The sequence below is a fragment of the Lolium rigidum genome, chromosome 7 (assembly GCF_022539505.1).
Source record: "Lolium rigidum isolate FL_2022 chromosome 7, APGP_CSIRO_Lrig_0.1, whole genome shotgun sequence".
NCBI lineage: Eukaryota > Viridiplantae > Streptophyta > Magnoliopsida > Poales > Poaceae > Lolium > Lolium rigidum.
In genome coordinates, this window is record NC_061514.1 from 200,432,652 (window position 1) to 200,455,171 (window position 22,520).

General features: G+C 41.4%; 1 protein-coding gene and 1 long non-coding RNA gene across 3 annotated transcripts; one reads left to right on the top strand and one right to left on the bottom strand.

Annotated features, from left to right (window-relative positions):
• Positions 1-430: 430 nt before the first annotated feature.
• On the top strand, positions 431-2,397 carry LOC124675499. The gene is made up of 3 exons (XR_006993295.1): positions 431-539; positions 655-745; positions 1,956-2,397. It is a non-coding gene; the product is annotated as an uncharacterized LOC124675499 (long non-coding RNA).
• Positions 2,398-2,503: 106 nt separating this feature from the next.
• LOC124675497 (protein FAR1-RELATED SEQUENCE 12-like) lies at positions 2,504-6,271 on the bottom strand. Of its 2 annotated transcripts, none has more exons than XM_047211578.1 (5): positions 3,834-6,271; positions 3,305-3,370; positions 3,134-3,211; positions 2,977-3,036; positions 2,504-2,809 (listed from the first exon to the last, which is right to left on the bottom strand). In XM_047211578.1, exons 1-5 carry the CDS (start codon positions 6,213-6,215, stop codon positions 2,801-2,803), a joined length of 2,595 nt encoding a protein of 864 aa, XP_047067534.1. In that variant the 5' UTR covers positions 6,216-6,271; the 3' UTR covers positions 2,504-2,800. The 2 variants fall into 2 exon arrangements, with proteins under 2 accessions (XP_047067534.1, XP_047067533.1); XM_047211577.1 differs by having other exon boundaries at positions 2,977-3,051.
• Between the last annotated feature and the right edge of the window lie 16,249 nt (positions 6,272-22,520).

The window sequence follows — 22,520 nt, forward strand, 5'->3', positions numbered from 1 at the left end:
GTGTGCTCATCAGCCACAGCGATTGTGAAAGACTCGAAGACAAAATTGTTATCAGGTGATCTCATGGGTGTATTTCGATGAAGAATTTGAAGAGCAAAAGGTTAAGAGTAGGTAGAACACATCAAATCAGTCTTGCACAACTGAAATCCGAAAACTAAAGAAGGAAAGATTTCGGAACAGATCTATACCAGTTATTAAGTGCATACGCCTATAAGTGGGCACCAGCTGCCCTCGGCGCTGCCAGCCCATCCCACTTAATTCGCTTAACTGGACACCCACGGGACTCTCACAGTGCGCCCGCTATGGCCGCCACGCCGCCACATCGAGACTTCCATCCATGGCGATGGCGGCAGGCGCCCTCAATGGAGGGACTCCCCACCCGCCGCTGTAGTTTCGCCCCTGTGCCCCCCCCCCCCCCCCCAATTCCCCTCTCCGACCGCGTCCAGCCCGTCCGGCCAGGTCCATGGAGAGCCACCCGCGTGAGGGAGGAGCAGGTTGCTAGCCAGGTCCTTAGTTCACTGCTGAAGAGCCGGAAGAAGGTATATAATCTTGTTCACTCTCCTCTTGCTAAAATTCCATTGTGTCCCTTGTTTATTCATTCCTCATTGTTGGGGATCTGACCGCCTGCGTCTCTATTGTGCCAAATTTTGTCAGATGGGTGATGATTTTATAGCATGTTTGTTGGAAAGATTTACAGTGTTATGGTTATGCTAAAACATCAACCCACAGAGTTCTGATGCTTTTGGTAAGAATCTCTATCCAAAGTTTTGATACTAGTGAACTCGAGAGAGTGTTCTTTAGTTATATATGCGTACTCTGGCTGGCATGTGATCTTGGAAATTTTCTCCAACCTTCAAATTTGATGTGAAACAATACTGTTATCAGAGAATACTTGTGGAAATGATCACAAGGGACGAGCTATTAGACCATAATATCATTTGTAGTTTTAAATTTGGCAACAAAGTCATCGAAACGTCCATGATCTGATTCATAATATGGGTGAACAAGTTTTTCCCTACAAACTCGCAGTGAAACCAACGTACTTTATTCAAAAAGGAAAAGGATAAACAATCGAAGTGCAAAAGATGGATGCACAGAGTATCTCAATGAAAGGATGCTTAAAAGGAACAAGAAAAACTTGTTTTTAGTACTCAAAGCAGAGAATACGGTATGTGGTCAATAACATATCTTACAAGAATGCAAAATGTCACGGCGAAATACTTTGTATTCTACGCTACACAAAAATGACAAAATTGTGCATCTAAGTAGAGTGAATGGTGCACATATCAAATCTATAAAGACTTTTAGATTTTGTCATTTTTATGCAGCCGAGAATACTTAAATTTTGCATTGATATTTTCACACTTAAATGATACATCATTGAATAAATCCACACTTATCATGATCACAAGGGAAAAAATTGTTCACCCATATAATGAATCATATCATGATCACATCAGTTTTTAGGACCTGTTTATAAGACATCATATCATTTGCAATTTTGTGCGCTTCTATGAGTAAGAGTGCTACTAATTTCATAGATGATTACTAACGCAATTTTGTGAAAGAGCTGAGGCTGTTAGTTAGGATTAGCTGCAGACTATACATCCAACCTGAAAATGCAATGACGTTATTGCATTCTTCACTTTAAGACTATACATGCTTTTGTATGTGCTGTCGGTCAGTCCTGTTGCTTGACCACTTATGCATCAGTATTTGACATTATGTTAAAAATACAAGGCAAGTGATTTATGAGCCCGCTCTGATTGCACCATTTGGTTGTGATCAGTAGTTTTGAGCTACTGTGCATCTATATAACATTAATATGCTTTGCATGTTGTCGTCTTGTTCATAGTTAACCTGCTATTTTTTACACTTGTACTGTGCATCTATATAACACTGATTTTGTGATTCTGAACTGAACCACGTACATGCCGACGATGCCGTTCTTGAAGTTTCAACAGAGATCAATCTACTTGTTTGGACGAAAATAAGAATGAGAAATTCCACATAATTCGACGTTTAGCAATCTCATGAACAAACAAGAAACTTCAACAAATTATTTGGCTTGCAAGATCAATTCTGATGTTTGAAATCAGTTTTCTTGATATTTGTATTATTTGTTGTCATGATTGGAGAAATTGTAGCTCTTGACAAGGAAGCACAATGCCATATAACTTATTCATGTATTAATTTTATGGCCTGCTTAAGATGGGAGTTAAATCATAGTACCTCGTTCGTGCAATTAGTTTGTATGATGAGAAACTAGAATGCCAGTACATCATTCATGCTCTTTCAGTACTACTCAATGCCAATTGATGGGATGCCTACCTGCTAGTCTGATGGAGCGCTGGCCGCTAGCTTTTCTTTATCTGACGATGCTGGCGGGTATAAACGTCGGACGCCACTTAGCACAAGCATATTATGCCGAGACAAAGTGGCATCCCGTTTAAATTAAATGGACACAAGTAGGCAGTTGGTGAGCACCCATGGGAATGCCCACTTGCAGGCTAAAGTGTACATGAATAACAAATATATAACAAAGCTCCAAATACCAACTTGTAAACTAAAATAAACCGAAGTGACTAGGTTGCTAGTAACAAGAGAGGACTATGGTGGCAAGTGAAATGCGGCATACATAAGCCCAACTGTGCAGCTTATCATTGTCATATAGAGTTGATGATGACGTGTAGACATCATAAGCCATGAGAATCATTCAGTTTACCACAAAGAGCCCACATATCCCATTGATCGTGCTCCAGAGAGAGAAGCACAAGAGTCTTCAAGTAGACACTGATTTCTACAACCCCTACAGATGAAGAACGCAGATTGGTGAACTCGGCTTATTTTGCGCTTAAGAGCTCATTGTCAGATAAAGAGGCCACAAAACTGACCAAAGACAAAATACAATAAATCTTTACACTAACCACATACTATCATGCTATCATTTTTTAGGCATGTGTACAATCATCTTACCTGGTTGTGCTGGCTGTCACTTGACACCTGAGAAGTGTGACAGTCGACAAAGTCTAATTCCTGAGAAGGCAACAACTGCAGGAGTAAAATTTTAATAATCATTACGCTGGCCAGAAATTGGGGTGATGAGTTCAATATTACAAAGTAATCTTAATACCAGAGAGAACGCTGGACTTGCGCCAGAGTGCATCTCTTCATAGTTGATTGTCCCCATAGGACTTGAAAGGCCAGTCCCCTGGATCGAAGGGGAGTAGATAAATAATTGATACAGCATGACCGAAGGACAAAAATATTGCAGGGAAGCACTTAATAGATCATAAATTCATACCATGTAAGCTTTATAAGATGGAGTTTGGCTACCCATTTGGGACATGTTAGGAGGAGCCTCCAAGTCCTGCATGTTGCAAATGTTAGGATACGTATGACACTAACAGGCACTAACAGTGCAGAGTATGGAATCTGATATTTTTGGTCCAGTACACCTAATATTTTAGTAAGCTATAAATCAATGCTGTAAACATAAATTTTAAATCCTACTATGCATGCAATAGCTTCCTAGAACTTAAAAAGTAATAATGCAAACTCTAGTACTGCATGTCCTGGCAGCAGGGGTACTTATAAGATGCATGGCATGAGTTTATTCACACTTGCTCTGCAGCGAACCATGTGTTCATGAGAGAATCCAAGGACAGCAGAGATTTTAATATAATAATAATATGTTGTGTGTGGCCAATGAATATTTTACATGATGATTCTGAATGGTAGTAGTCCATAATTAATATGAGGCATATGTTCAAACTTGCATGGTTAAGATGGTGTCGATAGCTCAACCACAACGAAGAAAATAGCGAGTTTACCTGAAACATAGCATTTCCAGATTGTGCAGAAGCATCTAAAAAAGCATACTGCACTGTAGGTTCTTCTGAGTGCACTTTCTGCTTCTTCCTCAGACCTTTTTCAATGCAATTTCTCGGATGATTTTTACTTTTCTGGTCTTTCCTCTTTAATACTTTTGCTGCTGTGCTGCTTGATTTGTCCAGGACATTTTCTGATTCAGCGCCTTTTGTGATAGAAGATAAGGCTATCTTAAGACTCTGAACATCAGGCTGTCTCACAGATGTGCCAATGCTGGTTTGTTTCTGTAGGATTTCTTCAACTTTATCACTAAGTTCTCCCCAAAACTGGTCTAGCACTCTGCAGGATTCCTCGCATTCTGATGCCCGGGAAACAAGCCTAACATACTTCGGGCACATGTACTGATAGCGATTAGAAATTTCCAGTGATTTCTCTACTTGAACTTCTTGCCCTAGAACCTCTGGTGAGTTCAAACACCTTGCGTATTTGGTCCACCGCTTCATGATGTATCTATCCGGTATATACTTTATATCCATAGCATCTAGAATTTTTAGAGCATGGCTACACAAGAAGCCGATTGTCTCAAACTTCCTACATGAGCATGAAACAGTCTGCTCCGTGGAGTTCCCATAAACTGTATACCGTTCCTCTTTTTCAACAATCGAGACAACATACTCGCGGCACGGGCCACTTTCATCACGGTTCACAATGTAAGCTGACTGGAACTCCTCAAATTCTTCTTGTAGAAACTGAAATATCACACTGGTATAGACCTCGGAAGCTTGTATCAGAACAGGAGCTCTAATTTTGAAGTAAGGCAACTTCAACCTCGAGTTGTACTCAACCTCCAGTTCTTTGTAGCGCCTGTCGTTGATCACCTTCTGAAGATGCTTCAAGAACAGAACAATATCCACCTCGGCTTTCAAATGATCCCGCACATCAGAATTCAGGCGCTCGTTCAATTGTGTGCCTTTCATCCCAGCTATGAAGATCCCTTTTGCATAGGGCCTAGCCCACTTCTGTTTCTCTTCAAATAACTTCTGCAACCATACGTTACCACGAAGGTCATACTTACTGATCATAGCATCCCAAGCTGCCAGAAACTCCGCCTCCTCATCATACTTGCTGATGCACGCCTTAAACTCGTTGATGAAATCGCAGTGACCCTTAGCAAGATGATTAACATTCCAGGTTGCGCCGTGCTTAATGTGCGACGTGCATATAACATGGCTCGTACTAGGCATCACTACTGACAGGGCCTTTGCTATGACCGCGTCCTGATGCGAGAAGAAAGTCCTTGGCGCTTGTCGAGACATTGCGTGCAGGAACCTCTGGAACAGCCACTGGAACGACTCGCAGGTCTCGTCGTACATGAGCGCCAGTCCAAAGACCACAGGCTCGCCGAAATTGTTGCAGCCGACGAACGAGGCGAGATGACGGAGGCTGATGCTGTTCCTACAAACGACGTCGAAGGCGACGACATCGCCGAACTGGCCGTAGTCGATGACCATCCTCGCGTCGACCCAGAAAACATTCGCTACTTTGTCCTCAACATCCAGCTGCACGGCATGGTGGAACGCCGGGTCGGCCAGAGACTGCTGCTGGAGGTAGTTCAGCAGGGCGGCGGCCTCTCCGTACTTCATCTCCCACTGCCGCCTAGTCCGCAGGGGGCCTTCACCGACGGCACACACGCCGGCATCACCGTTAGGAAAATCAGGTGGTGGAACAGGGGCATCATGGAAGTGGAAGGGACTGGGCACGCCGCGGGGCGGGGCGAAGAGCGGGTGGTTGTGGCGCGGCTGGAAAGCGTTGACCTGGAACCTGTCGCCGGGATTGTTGCGGCGGATGATGAGGTGGGCGTTGCAGCCGGTGCGGGATTCAGTCAAGAAAATGGCGGCGCCGTTGTGGGGCTTGGTGGCGGCGCTGGACTGCTGCTGCTTGTGTCCCTCGCGGGAGCAGGCTAGCTTGCAGGAGGTGACCTCGCCGGTCTTCCTGCTCTTGTTGGTGTAGCGCTTCCGGACGCTGAAGCCGACCTTGAAGGCGTAGTGGCGGTAGAACTCGTACGCCTGCTGCTCCGAATCGAACTCCATGTCCATCCGCGGCGTGTAGTCCTCCGGGGCGCTGCTGGTCGCCGCAGGGGAGCTACGGGAGACGGTAGCCGCCGTAACCGGAATGGCGGCGGCATTTCTGGAGGGGGGCTTTGGTTTTCGTTTTGGTTTTGGTGGTGATGGTGATGGCGCGGTGGTGATTGGGGATTTAGGTTTTGGCGCGGAGGCCTTGTGAGTGGCTGAGCTTGAGCTTGAGCCTGATACTGAGGCGGGGGGAAGAGGATCTGGTGGAGGAGTGGGAGCTGGAAGGTGCCCGGGGTCGGAGGGGGAGCTCATCGCCGGCGCGGCGACGGGAGGGGGAAGCTTTGCGATGCGGTTTCTGCGAGAAGGAAAGCCGCGTTCCCTCAAAGAAGACGTACCAGAAGCCTGGACATGTTTCAATATTGCTCATATTCTCATGCATGATGCGTTTAATTACCTTTTGGTAAAAATATTTCCAGAAGAAAAATAAGAAGGATTAACAACATCATGAAATGCTTAATCTAAAAAATAAACAAAATTCATGAATTAACCAACAAGATAAACATTAAGCCAAGACACCTCAACAATATTATCATCATATGGCATTCAAGGCTAAAAAAAAGGGGCATGTTTCCCCATATTGTGTTTACTCCTAAATCATCTATCCTCCCAACAAAAGTGTTAAACATGGCATGTATACATATTTCCTACTTATAAATATTTGAGTTCATGGTCGTCCTTCCACCCGTCCTAGCCTTCTTCTTCTTAACCCTGACAAGTGCGACCTAGAAACCTATGAGCATAGGAGGAAGCTACCATCTCCGGTATGTCCCCAATAAATGAAAATATCAAAGTGAATCAATTTGACATATAACTTGAGTGAACTATGTTCCACATTGGGCGTCTTAATTACTAGCCATGTATACAAGATACTACACCATCCATTTGGGATTATAATGCATGCATGTATTTTTTTTAAAAAAAACTTTACCTACCGTGTCAATCAACAAAATATGAGCGTGACATCTAAACAAGCTTCCAACGTCTTGCAGGTAAACATAGCATATATGATGTTATGTCATGGCCGTTACATTCTGATTCAATCGATTAATTCTAGAGCAACGAACTACAATTTCTCCTAGAAGGAGTCACGGCAAAAAAAAAAACTCCATGTTTTCTCGAAACAAGGGCTTGACACCAAACATCTCGGACCACTATCACTCTATAAGCGTCCTAATTGATCACAGCAGCTACAAGTTTCGGTTTTATGCAACCTGAAATGAACACTAAGAAACATTAGGAATATTTAACAAGGAGGCGATATGCCAAATAATGCTCTATTAGATGGAAATCTTGTTATAGCCCATGTCCATTTCCAAAATCAACATGAAATGAAATTGCTACTCCCTCGTAAAAAATTTAAGGGGATTGTGTGAAGTTAGGGATTTCACCCAATCCCCTAGGGGATTATCCCCCACTAACCCCGAGAAAATTTAATACTGTACCAAACAAAGCCTTAGAGTGAGTAGAAAAATATTTTTCTGCAAAACAGAGGCGAAACCTAAACGAAATTCACTAGAGATAGATGGGTATTTTATTCGATATTTTCATGGTTCACAATGGCATACAAGGGATTGTAAGATGAATTAAACATATTTTTTAGAAAGACAAAATTCTAATGGCATTTTTTCATAGTGGTAACTTTCCAGTTATAATTGTGTAAACTAGATTGTTACTATGCATGAGAACATCTTTGAAGTTTTGCGGCTTGAGTTTCGATATCGACGACTTCTTGCCAATGCGAGAGGGGGATGATGACCTTGTTTATTCCTTGCATGTACTCGACTCTTTTTCTCGTATTGTTCCAATAGATGGTATGGGCAATGATTTTTTGAGATGTTTCGGCGGTATTCCGAATAGCTACATACTACGACCACATATTCAAGAGAATGAATGTGTTAAATCCAACAATGTTGACGGCATAGCTTTGATCATTATAGCGTTTATATTTCCATCACTCGCTAGATCCGACACCAATCGGTTGTTGGCGTTGTATGTCTTTAAAAGAAACTTGAAGGATGTACTTATCAATCCATGCAGAGGTTAATTAATAAGGCTAAGCTAATTCTCAATTAGGTGAAAATTAACTTAGTGTTCGGTTAAGTTGACAACCAACAACTTTGCATCAGGATTCATGCGCTTTATGAGTTGCAACAAAGATTTTCGGTTCTAAGTAGGGTTGCAACTCGGCTTTTTTTGTTGCAAATGGGTTGCAACAACTGAGATATTTCCAACTATAAGCTAGGTTGCAACTGAAATTATTGAATCGCAAGTGAATGGTAACCAAAAAATGGTTCACACACTATAAATTTATTGAACGAACATCACTTAAGTGGGAATGAAGTTAATTCCCTAGTCAAACTGATTAAAATTATCCTCTCCCAATTTGCCTACAAAGAAAAAGATTGTTGATTTTCAAAATCCTTTTTTGCGAGATTGTAAAAAAGGGTCACTAAAACTTAATCCAATCCAATATGTATAGAAACAAATCTAGCTAAGGAATGTGAAAGGATACGGATGTCGCCTAGAGGGGGTGAATAGGCGGTTTAAAACTTTTACGAGATGGGCTTAACAAATGCGGAATAAAACTAGCGTTTACTTTGTCAAGCCCAAAGCCTAGGTGCACCAACAACTTATTCTAAGCAATACAAGCAACTTATGTGATAGCAAGATATATATAACTTCAAGCACGATGGCTATCACAAGGTAAAGTGCATAAGTAAAGAGCTCGGGTATAGAGATAACCGAGGCACGCGGGAGACGATGATTTAACCCGAAGTTCACACTCTTGCGAGTGCTAATCTCCGTTGGAGAGGTGTGGTGGCTTAGTGCTCCCGAATGCCACAAGAGGCTCACCTTTGAGGTGTGGTTGCTCGATGCATACCAACGTCACAAAGGCATCACCCCAAGATGCGGTACTCACACCGCACACTGAACGCCACGAAGGCGCCTCACCTTATTCTCTGGTGACCCTCGCCACAAAGGCCTAGGTCACGGTTCCACTAAGGTATTTCCTTCGAGGCGGAAATCGGGCCTTACACAAAGATTGGGGCACACATCCACAACTTAATTGGAGGCTCCCAACAAATCGCCACAAAGGCCTAGAATCCGTCTAGGGTTCCAAGAACCCAAGAGTAACAACCTTCTAGCTTTCACCACCACGAATCACCGTGGAGAACTCAAACCTATGCACCAAATGCAATGGCAAGAACACCACAAAGATGCTCAAGTCCTTCTCTCTCAAATTCCAACAAAGCTACAAAAGCTATTGGGGGCATAAGAGAGGAAGAACAAAGAGGAGAACGCAAAATTCTCCAAGATCTAGATCCCAAAGATTCCCTCACAAAGATGTGATTTGGTTTGGTCATAGTGTGGATCTAGATCTCCTCAATCTTTCTCTCAAATAGATGCAAGAATCATGGGAAGGGGAGAAAGATCTCAAGTTTCAAAAGGTCAACAACAATGGAGGAGAGAGGCTTGAGAGAGAGGAGGAAGAATGAGTAGAAAGATGAGAGAGAGGGGGGATTAAAAGGAGACCCCAAATATCTGCCCGTTGGAGGCTGCTGCGCGCGCGGGAGAAGGGACCGGTAGTGCCGGCCCTTGGTGGCCGGTACTACCGGCCAGTGTAGGCAAGAGGCGGCGGAGGTGGTGAGCTGCGGGCTGGGAGGGGGAGGCCGGAGCCTCCGGCCGGGGTACAGGCCGAGGTACCACCGAGCCCCCTGAGCACCCTGGAAACCATCTGCGAGACTTGGCCCCTTAGCGGTACCGCGGGCGGTACCGAGCCCGGAGGCTCCGGCCATGGTGAGGCCGGTGGTACCGCCCGTGCCTCCGGCGGCTGCCCCTCCTCTCCTTTTCCTTACTTTTACTTTTAAACCCAAATATGAAATCCAAATATCTTGAGATTGGAGAATCCAAACGGGATGAAACCAATTTTGTTGGAAAGAGGTCGACAATAGCTATCCCTCTGGCCCTTCTCTGGCTCTCTGGATCCAAATATGGAAACTAGCCAGGGATGATTTTCTATAAATTTTAGAGTGAAACCTCAAAATATGAGAAACCGGGAAAATCACCGATATCGAAAACGCAACAAGTGATTGATGTCTACGCACGCTTCTATTCCTGTAGACAGTGTTGGGCCTCCAAGAACAAAGGTTTGTAGAACAGCAGCAAGTTTCCCTTAAGTGAATCACTCAAGGTTTATCGAACTCAGGGAGGTAGAGGTCAAAGATATCCCTCTCAAGCAACCCTGCAATTAAGATACAAGAAGTCTCTTGTGTCCCCAACACACCTAATACACTTGTCAGATGTATAGGTGCACTAGTTCGGCGAAGAGATAGTGAAATACAAGTAATATGGATGATTATAAGTAGTAATTGCAATCTGAAATAAAATGGCAGCAAGCGAACATGTAGCAGAACTTGTTGGAAACGGTGTTTCAATGCTTAGAAACAAGGCCTAGGGATCATACTTTCACTAGTGGACACTCTCAACAATGATCACATAATTGAATAAATAAATGCTACTCTCAAACACTCTCTTGTTGGATAACAAACACCATTCGTTGTGTAGGGCTGCAAAAGCACACCTCAAGCCGGAGTAAACAAGCTCCACAACGTCATAAAGGAATCACACACGATGCGCACACTGTCACCATCACACCGTGGAGAGTGAATCCGGAGTTCGTATTAAAGTAACCTCTAGAGTGCATAATAGACAAGAGTAACATCTACATATTCAACTAGATTACAAAGCTCATGATCACATAAGGATCACACCATGGGGGAGAGAGATGAACCACATAGCTACCGGTAGAGCCCTCAGCCTCGGGGAGAACTACTCCCTCCTCATCATGGGAGACAGCAACGGCGATGAAGATGGCGATGGAGTCGATGGAGATGGATTCCGGGGGCACTTCCCCGTCCCGGCGGCGTGCCGGAACAGAGACTTCTGTCCCCCGAACTTGGCTTCGCGATGGCGGCGGCTACGTAACTTTTCTCGTACCGTGGCTCTCGGTACTAGGGTTTTCGCGATGGAAGAATTATATAGGCGAAGGGGCAGAGTCGGGGGACGCCGAGGGGCCCACCCCATATGGCGGCGCGGCCAGGGGTGGGCCCGCGCCCCCTATGGTGTGGCCGCCTCGTGGCCCCTCTTCGTCTCCTCTTCGGTGTTCTGGAAGACTCCGTGAAAAATAAGACCGTGGGCTTTTGTTTCATCCAATTCCGAGAATATTTCCGTGTAGGATTTCTGAAACCAAAAATAGCGAGAAAACGAGAACCGGCGCTTCGGCATCTTGTTAATAGGTTAGTACCGGAAAATGCATAAAAATGATATAAAGTGTATATAAAACATGTGAGTATTGTCATAAAACTAGCATGGAACATAAGAAATTATAGATACGTTTGAGACGTATCAAGCATCCCCAAGCTTAGTTCCTACTCGCCCTCGAGTAGGTAAACGATAAAAAGGATAATTTCGAAGTGACATGCTACCATCATAATCTTGATCAATACTATTGTAAAGCATATGAGATGAATGAAGTGATTCAAAGCAATGGTCTATAGTTTGTTAACAAATAGATAATGACTAAACAACTGAATCATATAGCAAAGACTTTTCATGAATAGTACTTTCAAGACGAGCATCAACAAGTCTTGCATCAGAGTTAACTCATAAAGCAATAGATTCTTAATAGAAGGTTTTGAAGCAACACAAACGAAGATTTAAGTTTCAGCAGTTGCTTTCAACTTTCAACATGCATATCTCATGGATAATTGCCAACACAAAGTAATATGATGAGTGCAATAAGTAAGTATGTAAGAATCAATGCACACAGTTGACACAAGTGTTTGCTTCTAAGATAGAAGGAAGTAGGTAAACTGACTCAACATAAAGTAAAAGAAAGGCCCTTCGCAGAGGGAAGCAGGGATTAAATCATGTGCTAGAGCTTTTCAAGTTTTGAAATCATATAGAGAGCATAAATGTAAAGTTTTGAGAGGTGTTTGTTGTTGTCAACGAATGGTAGTGGGCACTCTAACCCCCTTGTCAAACAGACTTTCAAAGAGCGGCTCCCATGAAGGACGTTATCTCTACCAGCAAGCAAGGTAGATCATCCCTCTTCTCTTTTGTTTACACATGTACTTTAGTTTTATTTATGGATGACACTCCTCCCAACCTTTTGCTTTCACAAGCCATGGCTAACCGAATCCTCGGGTGCCTTCCAACATTTCACATACCATGGAGGAGTGTCTATTTGCAAAATTAAGTTGCTTACTGATAAATCAGGGCAAAACATGTGAAGAGAATTATTAATGAAAGTTAATTAATTGGGGTTGGGAACCCCGTTGCCAACTCTTTTTGCAAAATTATTGGATAAGCGGATGTGCCACTAGTCCATTGGTGAAAGTCTGCCCAACAAGATTGAAAGATAAAAACACCACATACTTCCTCATGAGCTATAAAACATTGACACAAATAAGGAGTAATAAAGTTTTGAAGTGTTTAAAGGTAGCACATGAAGTATTTACTTGGAATGGCAGAAAAATACCACATAGTAGGTAGTTATGGTGGACTGATGTCTACGGGTGCTTCTATTCTTGTAGACAGTGTTGGGCCTCCAAGAGCAGAGGTTTGTAGAACAGCAGCAAGTTTCCCTTAAGTGGATCACCCAAGGTTTATCGAACTCAGGGAGGAAGAGGTCAAAGATATCCCTCTCAAGCAACCCCGCAATCACGATACAAGAAGTCTCTTGTGTCCCCAACACACCTAATACACTTGTCAGATGTATAGGTGCACTAGTTCGGCGAAGAGATAGTGAAATACAAGTAATATGGATGTACATGAGTGGTAATAACAATCTGAATAAAATATGGCAGCGAGTAAACATGCAACAAAACAGTAAATAAACGGAGATTCGATGTTTGGAAACAAGGCCTAGGGATCATACTTTCACTAGTGGACAGATCACACAATAAAACCACTCTACACTCTCTTGTTGGATTATGAACACCACTAATTGCGTAGGGCTACAAGAGCACCTCAATGCCGGAGTTAACAAGCTCCACAACATTCAATGTTCATGTTTAAATAACCTTAGAGTGCATGATAGACCAACGCAATCACACCGAGAACTAACATAGCATGCACACCGTCACCGACAGACTATGAAAGGGAGAATAAATTGCATCAATACCATCATAGTAATAGTTAACTTCATAATCTACAAGAGATCACAATCATAAACTACGCCAAGTACTACACGATGCACACACTGTCACCATTACACCGTGGAGGAGGAATAGAGTACTTTAATAACATCACTAGAGTAGCACATAGATGATATTCAACTAGATCACATAAAGAGAGATGAACCACATAGCTACAGCGGAGACCTCAGCCCCGGGGGTGAATTACTCCCTCCTCATCATGGAGACAGCGATGGCGGTGAAGATGGCGGTGGAGACGGCGGTGGAGATGACTCCGGGGGCAATTCCCCGTCCCGGTAGGGTGCCGGAACAGAGACTTCTGTCACCCGAATTGGAGTTTCGCGATGGCGGCGGTTCTGGAAGGTTTTCTCGGGTTTAGTCAATCGTGATAGGTTTTTCGCGACGGAGACCTTAAGTAGGCGGAAGGGCAGCCTCGGAGGGGGCCTAGTGGGCCCACACACTAGGGGGCGCGCCCCACCCCTTGGTCGCGCCGCCCTGGCGTGTGGGGCCCCCTGGCTCCTCTCCGGTACTTCTTCGATGCTCTGGAACCTTCCGGGAAAAATAGGATGTTGGGCGTTGATTTCGTCCGATTCCGAGAATATTTCCTTTCTAGGATTTCTGAAACCAAAAACAGCAGAAAACAGCAACTGGCACTTCGGCATCTCGTTAATAGGTTAGTTCCGGAAAATGCATCAAAACGATATGAAGTGTGAACAAAACATGTAAGTATTGTCATAAAACTAGCATGGAACATAAGAAATTATAGATACGTTTGGGACGTATCAAGCATCCCCAAGCTTAGTTCCTACTCGCCCTCGAGTAGGTAAACGATAACAAAGATAATTTCTTAAGTGACATGCTATCATAATCTTGATCAATACAATTGTAAAGCATATGTAATGAATGCAGCGATTCAAAGCAATGGTAAAGATAATGACTAAACAATTGAATCATATAGCAAAGACTTTTCATGAATAGTACTTTCAAGACAAGCATAAATAAGACTTGCATAAGAGTTAACTCATAAAGCAATAGATTCAAAGTAAAAGGTATTGAAGCAACACAAAGGATGATTAAGTTTCAGCAATTGCTTTCAACTTCAACATATATATCTCATGGATAATTGTCAACACAAAGCAATATAACAAGTGCAATAGGTAAACATGTAAGAATCAATGCACACAGTTCACACAAGTGTTTGATTCTAAGATAGAAAGAATAGGTAAACTGAGTCAACAATAAAGTAAAAGAATGGCCCTTCGCAGAGGGAAGCAGGGATTACTATATTTGTGCTAGAGCTTTTCATTTTGAAAACAAGAAACAATTTTGTCAACGGTAGTAATAAAGCATATGTGTTATGTATAAGATATCCTATAAGTTGCAAGCCTCATGCATAGTATACTAATAGTGCTCGCACCTTGTCCTAATTAGCTTGGATTAACACTGATTATCATTGCATGGCATATGTTTAAACCAAGTGTCACAAAGGGGTACCTCTATGCCGCTCGTACAAAGGTCTAAGGAGAAAGCTCGCATTGGATTTCTCGCTTTTGATTATTCTCAACTTAGATATCCATACCGGGACAACATAGACAACAGATAATGGACTCCTCTTTAATGCATAAGCATTCAACAACAATTAAAATTCTCATAAGAGATTGAGGATTATTGTCCAAACTGAAACTTTCACCATGAATCATGGCTTTAGTTAGCGGCCCAATGTTCTTCTCTAACAGTATGCATACTCAAACCATTGGATCATGAAAATCGCTCTTACTTCAGACAAGACGAACATGCATAGCAACTCACATGATATTCAACAAAGGTAAAAGAGTTGATGGCGTCCCCAGAAAACATGGTTACCGCTCAACAAGCAACTTATTAAGAAATAAGACACATAAGTACATATTCTTCACCACGATAGTTTTTAAGCTATTTGTCCCATGAGCTATATATTGCAAAGACAAAGAATAGAAATTTTAAAGGTAGCACTCAAGTAATTTACTTTGGAATGGCAGAGAAATACCATGTGGTAGGTAGGTATGGTGGACACAAATGGCATGGTTATTGGCTCAAGGATTTGGATGCACGAGAAGAATTCCTCTCAATACAAGGCTAGGCTAGCAAGGTTGTTTGAAGCAAACTCAAGTATAAAACGGTGCAGAAAAACTCACATATGAACATATTGCAAGCATTATAAGACTTTACATCGTCTCCTTGTTGTTCAAACACCTTAACCAGAAAATATCTAGACTCTAGAGAAACTAATCATGCAAACCAAATTTTAACAAGCTCTATATAGTTCTTCATTAATGGGTGCAAAGTACATGATGCAAGAGCTTAAACATGATCTATATGAGCACAAAAATTGCCAAGTATCACATTATTCAAGACATTATACCATTTACCACATGTAGCATTTTCTGTTTCCAACCATATAACAATTAACGAAGCAGTTTCAACCTTCTCCATGAACATTAGAAGCTAAGAACACATGTGTTCATATGAACCAACGGAGCGTGTCTCTATCCCACACAAGCATTTATTCAGAGAATGAAAATAACAAAACAAAAATAAAAGCACACAGACGCTCCAAGTAAAGTACATAAGATGTGACCGAATAAAAATATAGTTTCAAGAGAAGAAACCTGATAATTTGTCGATGAAGAAGGGGATGCCTTGGGCATCCCCAAGCTTAGATGCTTGAGTCTTCTTGAAATATGCATGGATGAACCACGGGGGCATCCCCAAGCTTAGACTCTTCACTCTTCTTGATCATAGTATATCATCCTCCTCTCTTGACCCTTGAAAACTTCCTCCACACCAAACTCAAAACAAACTCATTAGAGGGTTAGTGCATAATCAAAAATTCACATGTTCAGAGGTGACACAATCATTCTTAACACTTCTGGACATTGCTCAAAGCTACTGGAAGGTAATGGAACAAAGAAATCCATCCAACACAGCAAAAGAGGCAATGCGAAATAAAAGGCAGAATCTGTCAAAACAGAACAGTACGTAAAGACGAATTTTAAAGACGCACCAGAATTTCTCAAATGAAAATGCTCAAATTGAATTAAAGTTGCGTACATATCTGAGGATCACTCACGTAAATTGGCATAATTTTATGAGTTACCTACAGAGAATTAGGCCCGGATTCGTGACAGCAAGAAATCTGTTTCTGCGCAGTAATCCAAATCTAGTATGAACCTTACTATCAAAGACTTTACTTGGCACAACAATGCAACAAAACTAAGATAAGGAGAGGTTGCTACAGTAGTAACAACTTCGAAGACTCAAATATAAAACAAAGTTACTGTAGCAAAATAAACACATGGGTTATCTCCCAAGAAGTTCTTTCTTTATAGCCATTAAGATGGGCTCAATAATTTCAATGATGCACTCCCAAGAAATAGGAGTTGAGGCAAAAGAGAGAATCAAGAAGCAAATTCAAAACACATTTAAGTCTAACCCACTTCCTATGCAAAGGAATCTTGTACACAAATGAATTCATGAAGAACAAAGTGACAAGCATAAGAGGATAAAACACGAGTAGCTTCAAGATTCTCAACATAAAGAGGGGAAACTTAATATTATTAAGATGCCTATAACCATGTTTCCCTCTCTCATAATAACTTTCAGTAGCATCATTGATGAAATCCACAATATACCCATCACTTAAAACATTCTTATCATGGTTCATATGCATAGAAGTATCATTAATTTTGGCATAAGAAGAATTCTTCTCATTAATAGTAATTGGAGCAGGATTATTATCAAGAATTTGAACATGGTAAACAAGTTGCATATTAAGGGAATTATTTTTGGCAATCCAATCATAACTATGATAAGTTTCATAAGGATAGTTATAACCTATATCATAGCATTCTTTATAATAATCATTAAAGGTCGGAGGCACAGTGTCATCATAAGAAGTAGAATAGTTATCTTTCACAGTCGGTTTATCTGTGACCATACCATCATTGTTATTAGAAGGAGATGTATCAAACACATAATTATCAGTAGCAAAAGGATTTTCAAACACCTCTTCCCCAAGCTTAGAGCTTTCTATATCATTATGGGAGGAAGGATGGATAGTACTGATACTATGGCAATTATTAACATCATCATTTTCAGAATTAGTTTCCCAGAGATTTGCAATATCAAAAGTAGTGTGCTCTTTGAAATCATGATCACTAATGTATGTAAAGGGCATAGGAAGATCATTGTATTCAGATTCATTATCATAATAATCATTAGGAGCAACATACTTACGGTTACCTAGCGTTATCTCATTCACGCGGGGATATGCCGTTACCTCTTTCTCTTTATTCTCCTTCTTCTTCTTCTTCTTCGTTCCCTTCTTCTTCTTCTTCTTCTTCTTCTTCTTCTTCTTCTTCTTCTCTTCCTTCTCCTTGTTCCCTTCTTTAGGGGGAAGAGGCTTGAAGGGAGGCTTCTCCTCATAACCTGATTTATTTCCAGAAACAATAGAAGAAACTTTGGAGGATTCCTCCTTTTCATTAATAAGTTCGAAATACACAGCGGTCCTATCATATTTTGGCAAAGTTTCATCTTCTAAGATATTTTGTATGGCTATTATCAATGCAATAAGAAAAGCACCCATGCACGACATCATCAACATCAAGATCACTCATATGTAACAAAGAGATTTTCCTTGATAACTCTTCACACCACAAAAATAAAGCAAGTTCATCATGCTGATTAGGAGTAATTTCATCATCACAATACAAATTTGCAGCACTCATGGGGTTCAAATTATCATTGGAGGATCATTGAAAATTAAAATGTCCCACTCCATGGCAAAGTTCACAAATAAAAGGACAGAGGGCACAAACTTTTTTACCAAGATCATCTAGAGCCCTAAACCACTTTCTAGTTTTTTCATTAATATGATGGATGCAATATTCATCTTTGATTTGATTAATTCCACAAGGTCTATGCATTCCACAAAAATTAACATGCTTATAGGAAATAGCATTCTTAGGAGTTTGAGCACGCTTATTGCAATCCTTAACAACAATTTCATTCTTCATGCAAGCCTCTTTAAAAGGTTCATGATACTTATCGAAATTCTTCTTAGGCAATTCAAAATGAGAAGCAAAGGATTTATAAAGATTTGCAGCAACTTGAGAGTCAAGACCATAAGTAGCGCTCATATTTCGAAATTTATCAGTATCCATAAAAGCTTCAATGCATTCATAATCATAATTTATACCTGACTCTTTACCTTTGTTGTTCTCCCATCCTTCAGCGTTCTCCTCAATCCGGTCAAGAAGATCCCACCTAGCTTCAACCTCTTTGCTTGTGAAAGATCCCTCCGAACAGGCATCCAGATAGTCCTTGTGATGTCCTGAAAGCCTTGCATAAAAATTATTAATAATAACATTGCGGGGGAGCTCATGAATGGGAAATTTGAGCATTAGTGACTTCAATCTCCCCCATGCTTGATAAATACTCTCTCCATCACGAGGATAAAAGTTATAAATGTAATTCCTATCAATATGCACTTCATGAGGAGGATAATATTTAGAATAAAAGAGAGATACAATTTCCTCCCAACCAAGAGAATGACTATTCTTCAACAATTTATACCAATGCGCCGCTTTACCGGACAGATAAACGAGAATAGCTTCTTCTTCACTTCATCCATAGAGATACCTGCACACTTGAATAACCCGCATAATTCATGCAAAAATAGTAAATGATCTCCAGGATGGACAGTTCCATCCCCTTCATAGCGGTTATCTATAACACGTTCAATAATTTTCATAGGTATTTTATACGGAATACTTTCAGCAGGTGGAGCAGCATTAGAGTTATCGCATATGGGAAATAAAGCATTATCAGGGCAAAATATTTCTTCCAAAGCCGAGGAGCAAAAAAGATTATTTTTATATAAACTAGCTTCCCCAAGCTTAGACTTTTCCATAGCATTAGCAGTAATTGCATTCATACTAATAACATTGCTACTATCATGCGGATAAGGTTCCATAGGTTTTTTAATTTTCGCATCAAACAATTCATATCTTAACTCGGAAATAGATTAAAAAGCTCATTGTTGTTTTCCATTATGCCTAACTAGTGAAAAATTAAAACAAGAAACAAAAAGATGCAATTGCAGGATCTAAAGGAAATAGCTTCGAGCACACACACAACGGCAATAGAAAAGTAATCAGTTACCTGGGACCGGAGTATGAGTGCCTTTTACCTTTCCTCCCCGGCAACGGCGCCAGAAAAGTGCTTGATGTCTACGGGTGCTTCTATTCTTGTAGACAGTGTTGGGCCTCCAAGAGCAGAGGTTTGTAGAACAGCAACAAGTTTCCCTTAAGTGGATCACCCAAGGTTTATCGAACTCGGGGAGGAAGAGGTCAAAGATATCCCTCTCAAGCAACCCCGCAATCACGATACAAGAAGTCTCTTGTGTCCCCAACACACCTAATACACCTGTCAGATGTATAGGTGCACTAGTTCGGCGAAGAGATAGTGAAATACAAGTAATATGGATGTATATGAGTGGTAATAACAATCTGAATAAAATATGGCAGCGAGTAAACATGCAACAAAACATTAAATAAACAGAGATTCGATGTTTGGAAACAAGGCCTAGGGATCATACTTTCACTAGTGGACACTCTCAACATTGATCACATAATAAAACCACTCTACACTCTCTTGTTGGATGATGAACACCACTAATTGCGTAGGGCTACAAGAGCACCTCAATGCCGGAGTTAACAAGCTCCACAACATTCAATGTTCATATTTAAATAACCTTAGAGTGCATGATAGACCAACGCAATCACACCGAGAACTAACATAGCATGCACACTCGTCACCGACAGACTATGAAAGGGGGAATAAATTGCATCAATACCATCATAGTAATAGTTAACTTCATAATCTACAAGAGATCACAATCATAAACTACGCCAAGTACTACACGATGCACACACTGTCACCATTACACCGTGGAGGAGGAATAGAGTACTTTAATAACATCACTAGAGTAGCACATAGATGATATTCAACTAGATCACATAAAGAGAGAGGAACCACATAGCTACAGCGGAGCCCTCAGCCCGGGGTGAATTACTCCCTCCTCATCATGGAGACAGCGATGGCGGTGAAGATGGCGGTGGAGACGGCGGTGGAGATGACTCCGGGAAATTCCCGTCCGGCAGGGTGCCGGAACGGAGACTTCTGTCCCCGAATTGGAGTTTCGCGATGGCGGCGGCTCGGAAGGTTTTCTCGGGTTTAGTCAATCGTGATAGGGTTTTCGCGACGGAGACCTTAAGTAGGCGGAAGGGCAGCCTCGGAGGGGGCCTGGTGGGCCCACACACTAGGGGGGCGCGCCCCACCACTTGGCCGCGCCGCCCTGGCGTGTGGGGCCCCCTGGCTCCTCTCCGGTACTTCTTCGATGCTTTGGAATCTTCCGGGAAAAATAGGATGTTGGGCGTTGATTTCGTCCGATTCCGAGAATATTTCCTTTCTAGGATTTACGAAACCAAAAACAGCAGAAAACAGCAACTGGCACTTCGGCATCTCGTTAATAGGTTAGTCCCGGAAAATGCATCAAAACGATATAAAGTGTGAACAAAACATGTAGGTATTGTCATAAAACTAGCATGGAACATAAGAAATTATAGATACGTTTGGGACGTATCATGGACACAAATGGCATAGGTTTTGGCTCAAGGTTTTGGATGCACGAGAAGCATTCCCTCTCAGTACAAGGCTTTGGCTAGCAAGGTTGTTTGAAGCAAACACAAGTATAAACCGATACTGCAAAACTTACACAAGAACATATTGCAAGCATTATAAGACTCTACACTGTCTTCCTTGTTGCTCAAACACTTTTACTAGAAAATATCTAGACCTTAGAGAGACCAATCATGCAATCCAAATTTCAACAAGCTCTACGGTAGTTCTCCACTAATAGGTTTAAACTACATGATGCAAGAGCTTAAACATGATCTACTTGAGAGCTCAAAACAATTGCCAAGTATCAAATTATTCAAGACAATATACCAACTACCACATGAAGCATTTTCTGTTTCCAACCAAATAACAATAAGTGCTGCAGCTTTCAGCTTTCGCCATGAACATGAAAAATAAAACGAAGAACACAAGTGTTCATATGAAAAAGCGGAGCGTGTCTCTCTCCCACACAAGGATTGCTAGGATCCGAATTTATTCAGAAAAATAAAATAACAAAACGATAATAAAAGCACACAGACGCTCCAAGTAAAGCACATAAGATGTGACAGAATTAAAATATAGTTTCACTAGAGGTGATCTGATAAGTTATTGATGAAGAAGGGGATGCCTTGGGCATCCCCAAGCTTGGATGCTTGAGTCTTCTTGAAATATGCAGGGATGAACCACGGGGGCATCCCCAAGCTTAGACTTTTCACTCTTCTTGATCATATTATATCATCCTCCTCTCTTGATCCTTGAAAACTTTGTTCACACCAAACTCAAAACAATCTCATTAGAGGGTTAGTGCATAATCAAAAATTCACATGTTCAGCAAGGACACAATCATTCCCAACACTTCTGGACATTACCCAAGGTTACTGAAATTTAATGTAGCAAAGAAACCCACTCAAACAGAGTAAAAGAGGCAATGCAAAATAAAAGGCAGAATCGGCCAAAACAGAACAGTCCGTAAAGACGAATTTTTTTCGAGGCACTTAACATGCTCAGATGAAAAAGCTCAAATTGAATGAAACTTGCGTACATATCTGAGGGTTACTCATGAATTTTAGATTTTACGAATTCCCTACAGAGAGAACAGCTCAAAACCGTGACAGCTAAAAATCTGTTCCTGCGCAGAAATCCAAATCTAGTATCAACTTTCTATCAAAGACTTTACTTGGCACAACAATGAAGCAAACATGATAAGGAGATGTTGCTACAGTAGTAACAAATTCCAAGAAAAAACAAAACAGTAGCAAGTAAAAATATGGGTTATCTCCCAAGAAGTGCTTTCTTGATAGCCATTAAGATGGGCTCAGTAATTTTAATGATGCTCTCGCAAAAAATAAGAGTTGAAACAAAAGAGAGCATCAAAAGCGAATAAGAAACACTTTTAAGTCTAACCCACTTCCTATGAAAAGGAATCTTGTAAATAAACAAGTCATGTAAGCATAATGCAATAAGCATAGGAAAACGAGACAAGTGCAACTTCAAGATTTTCAGCAAAAAGAGAGGTGTTTTAGTAACATGAAAATCCCTACAACCATATTGTCCTCTCTCCTCAGTAGCATCATGAACAAACTCAACAATATAACTATCACATGAAACATTCTAATCATGAGATACATGCATAAAATTA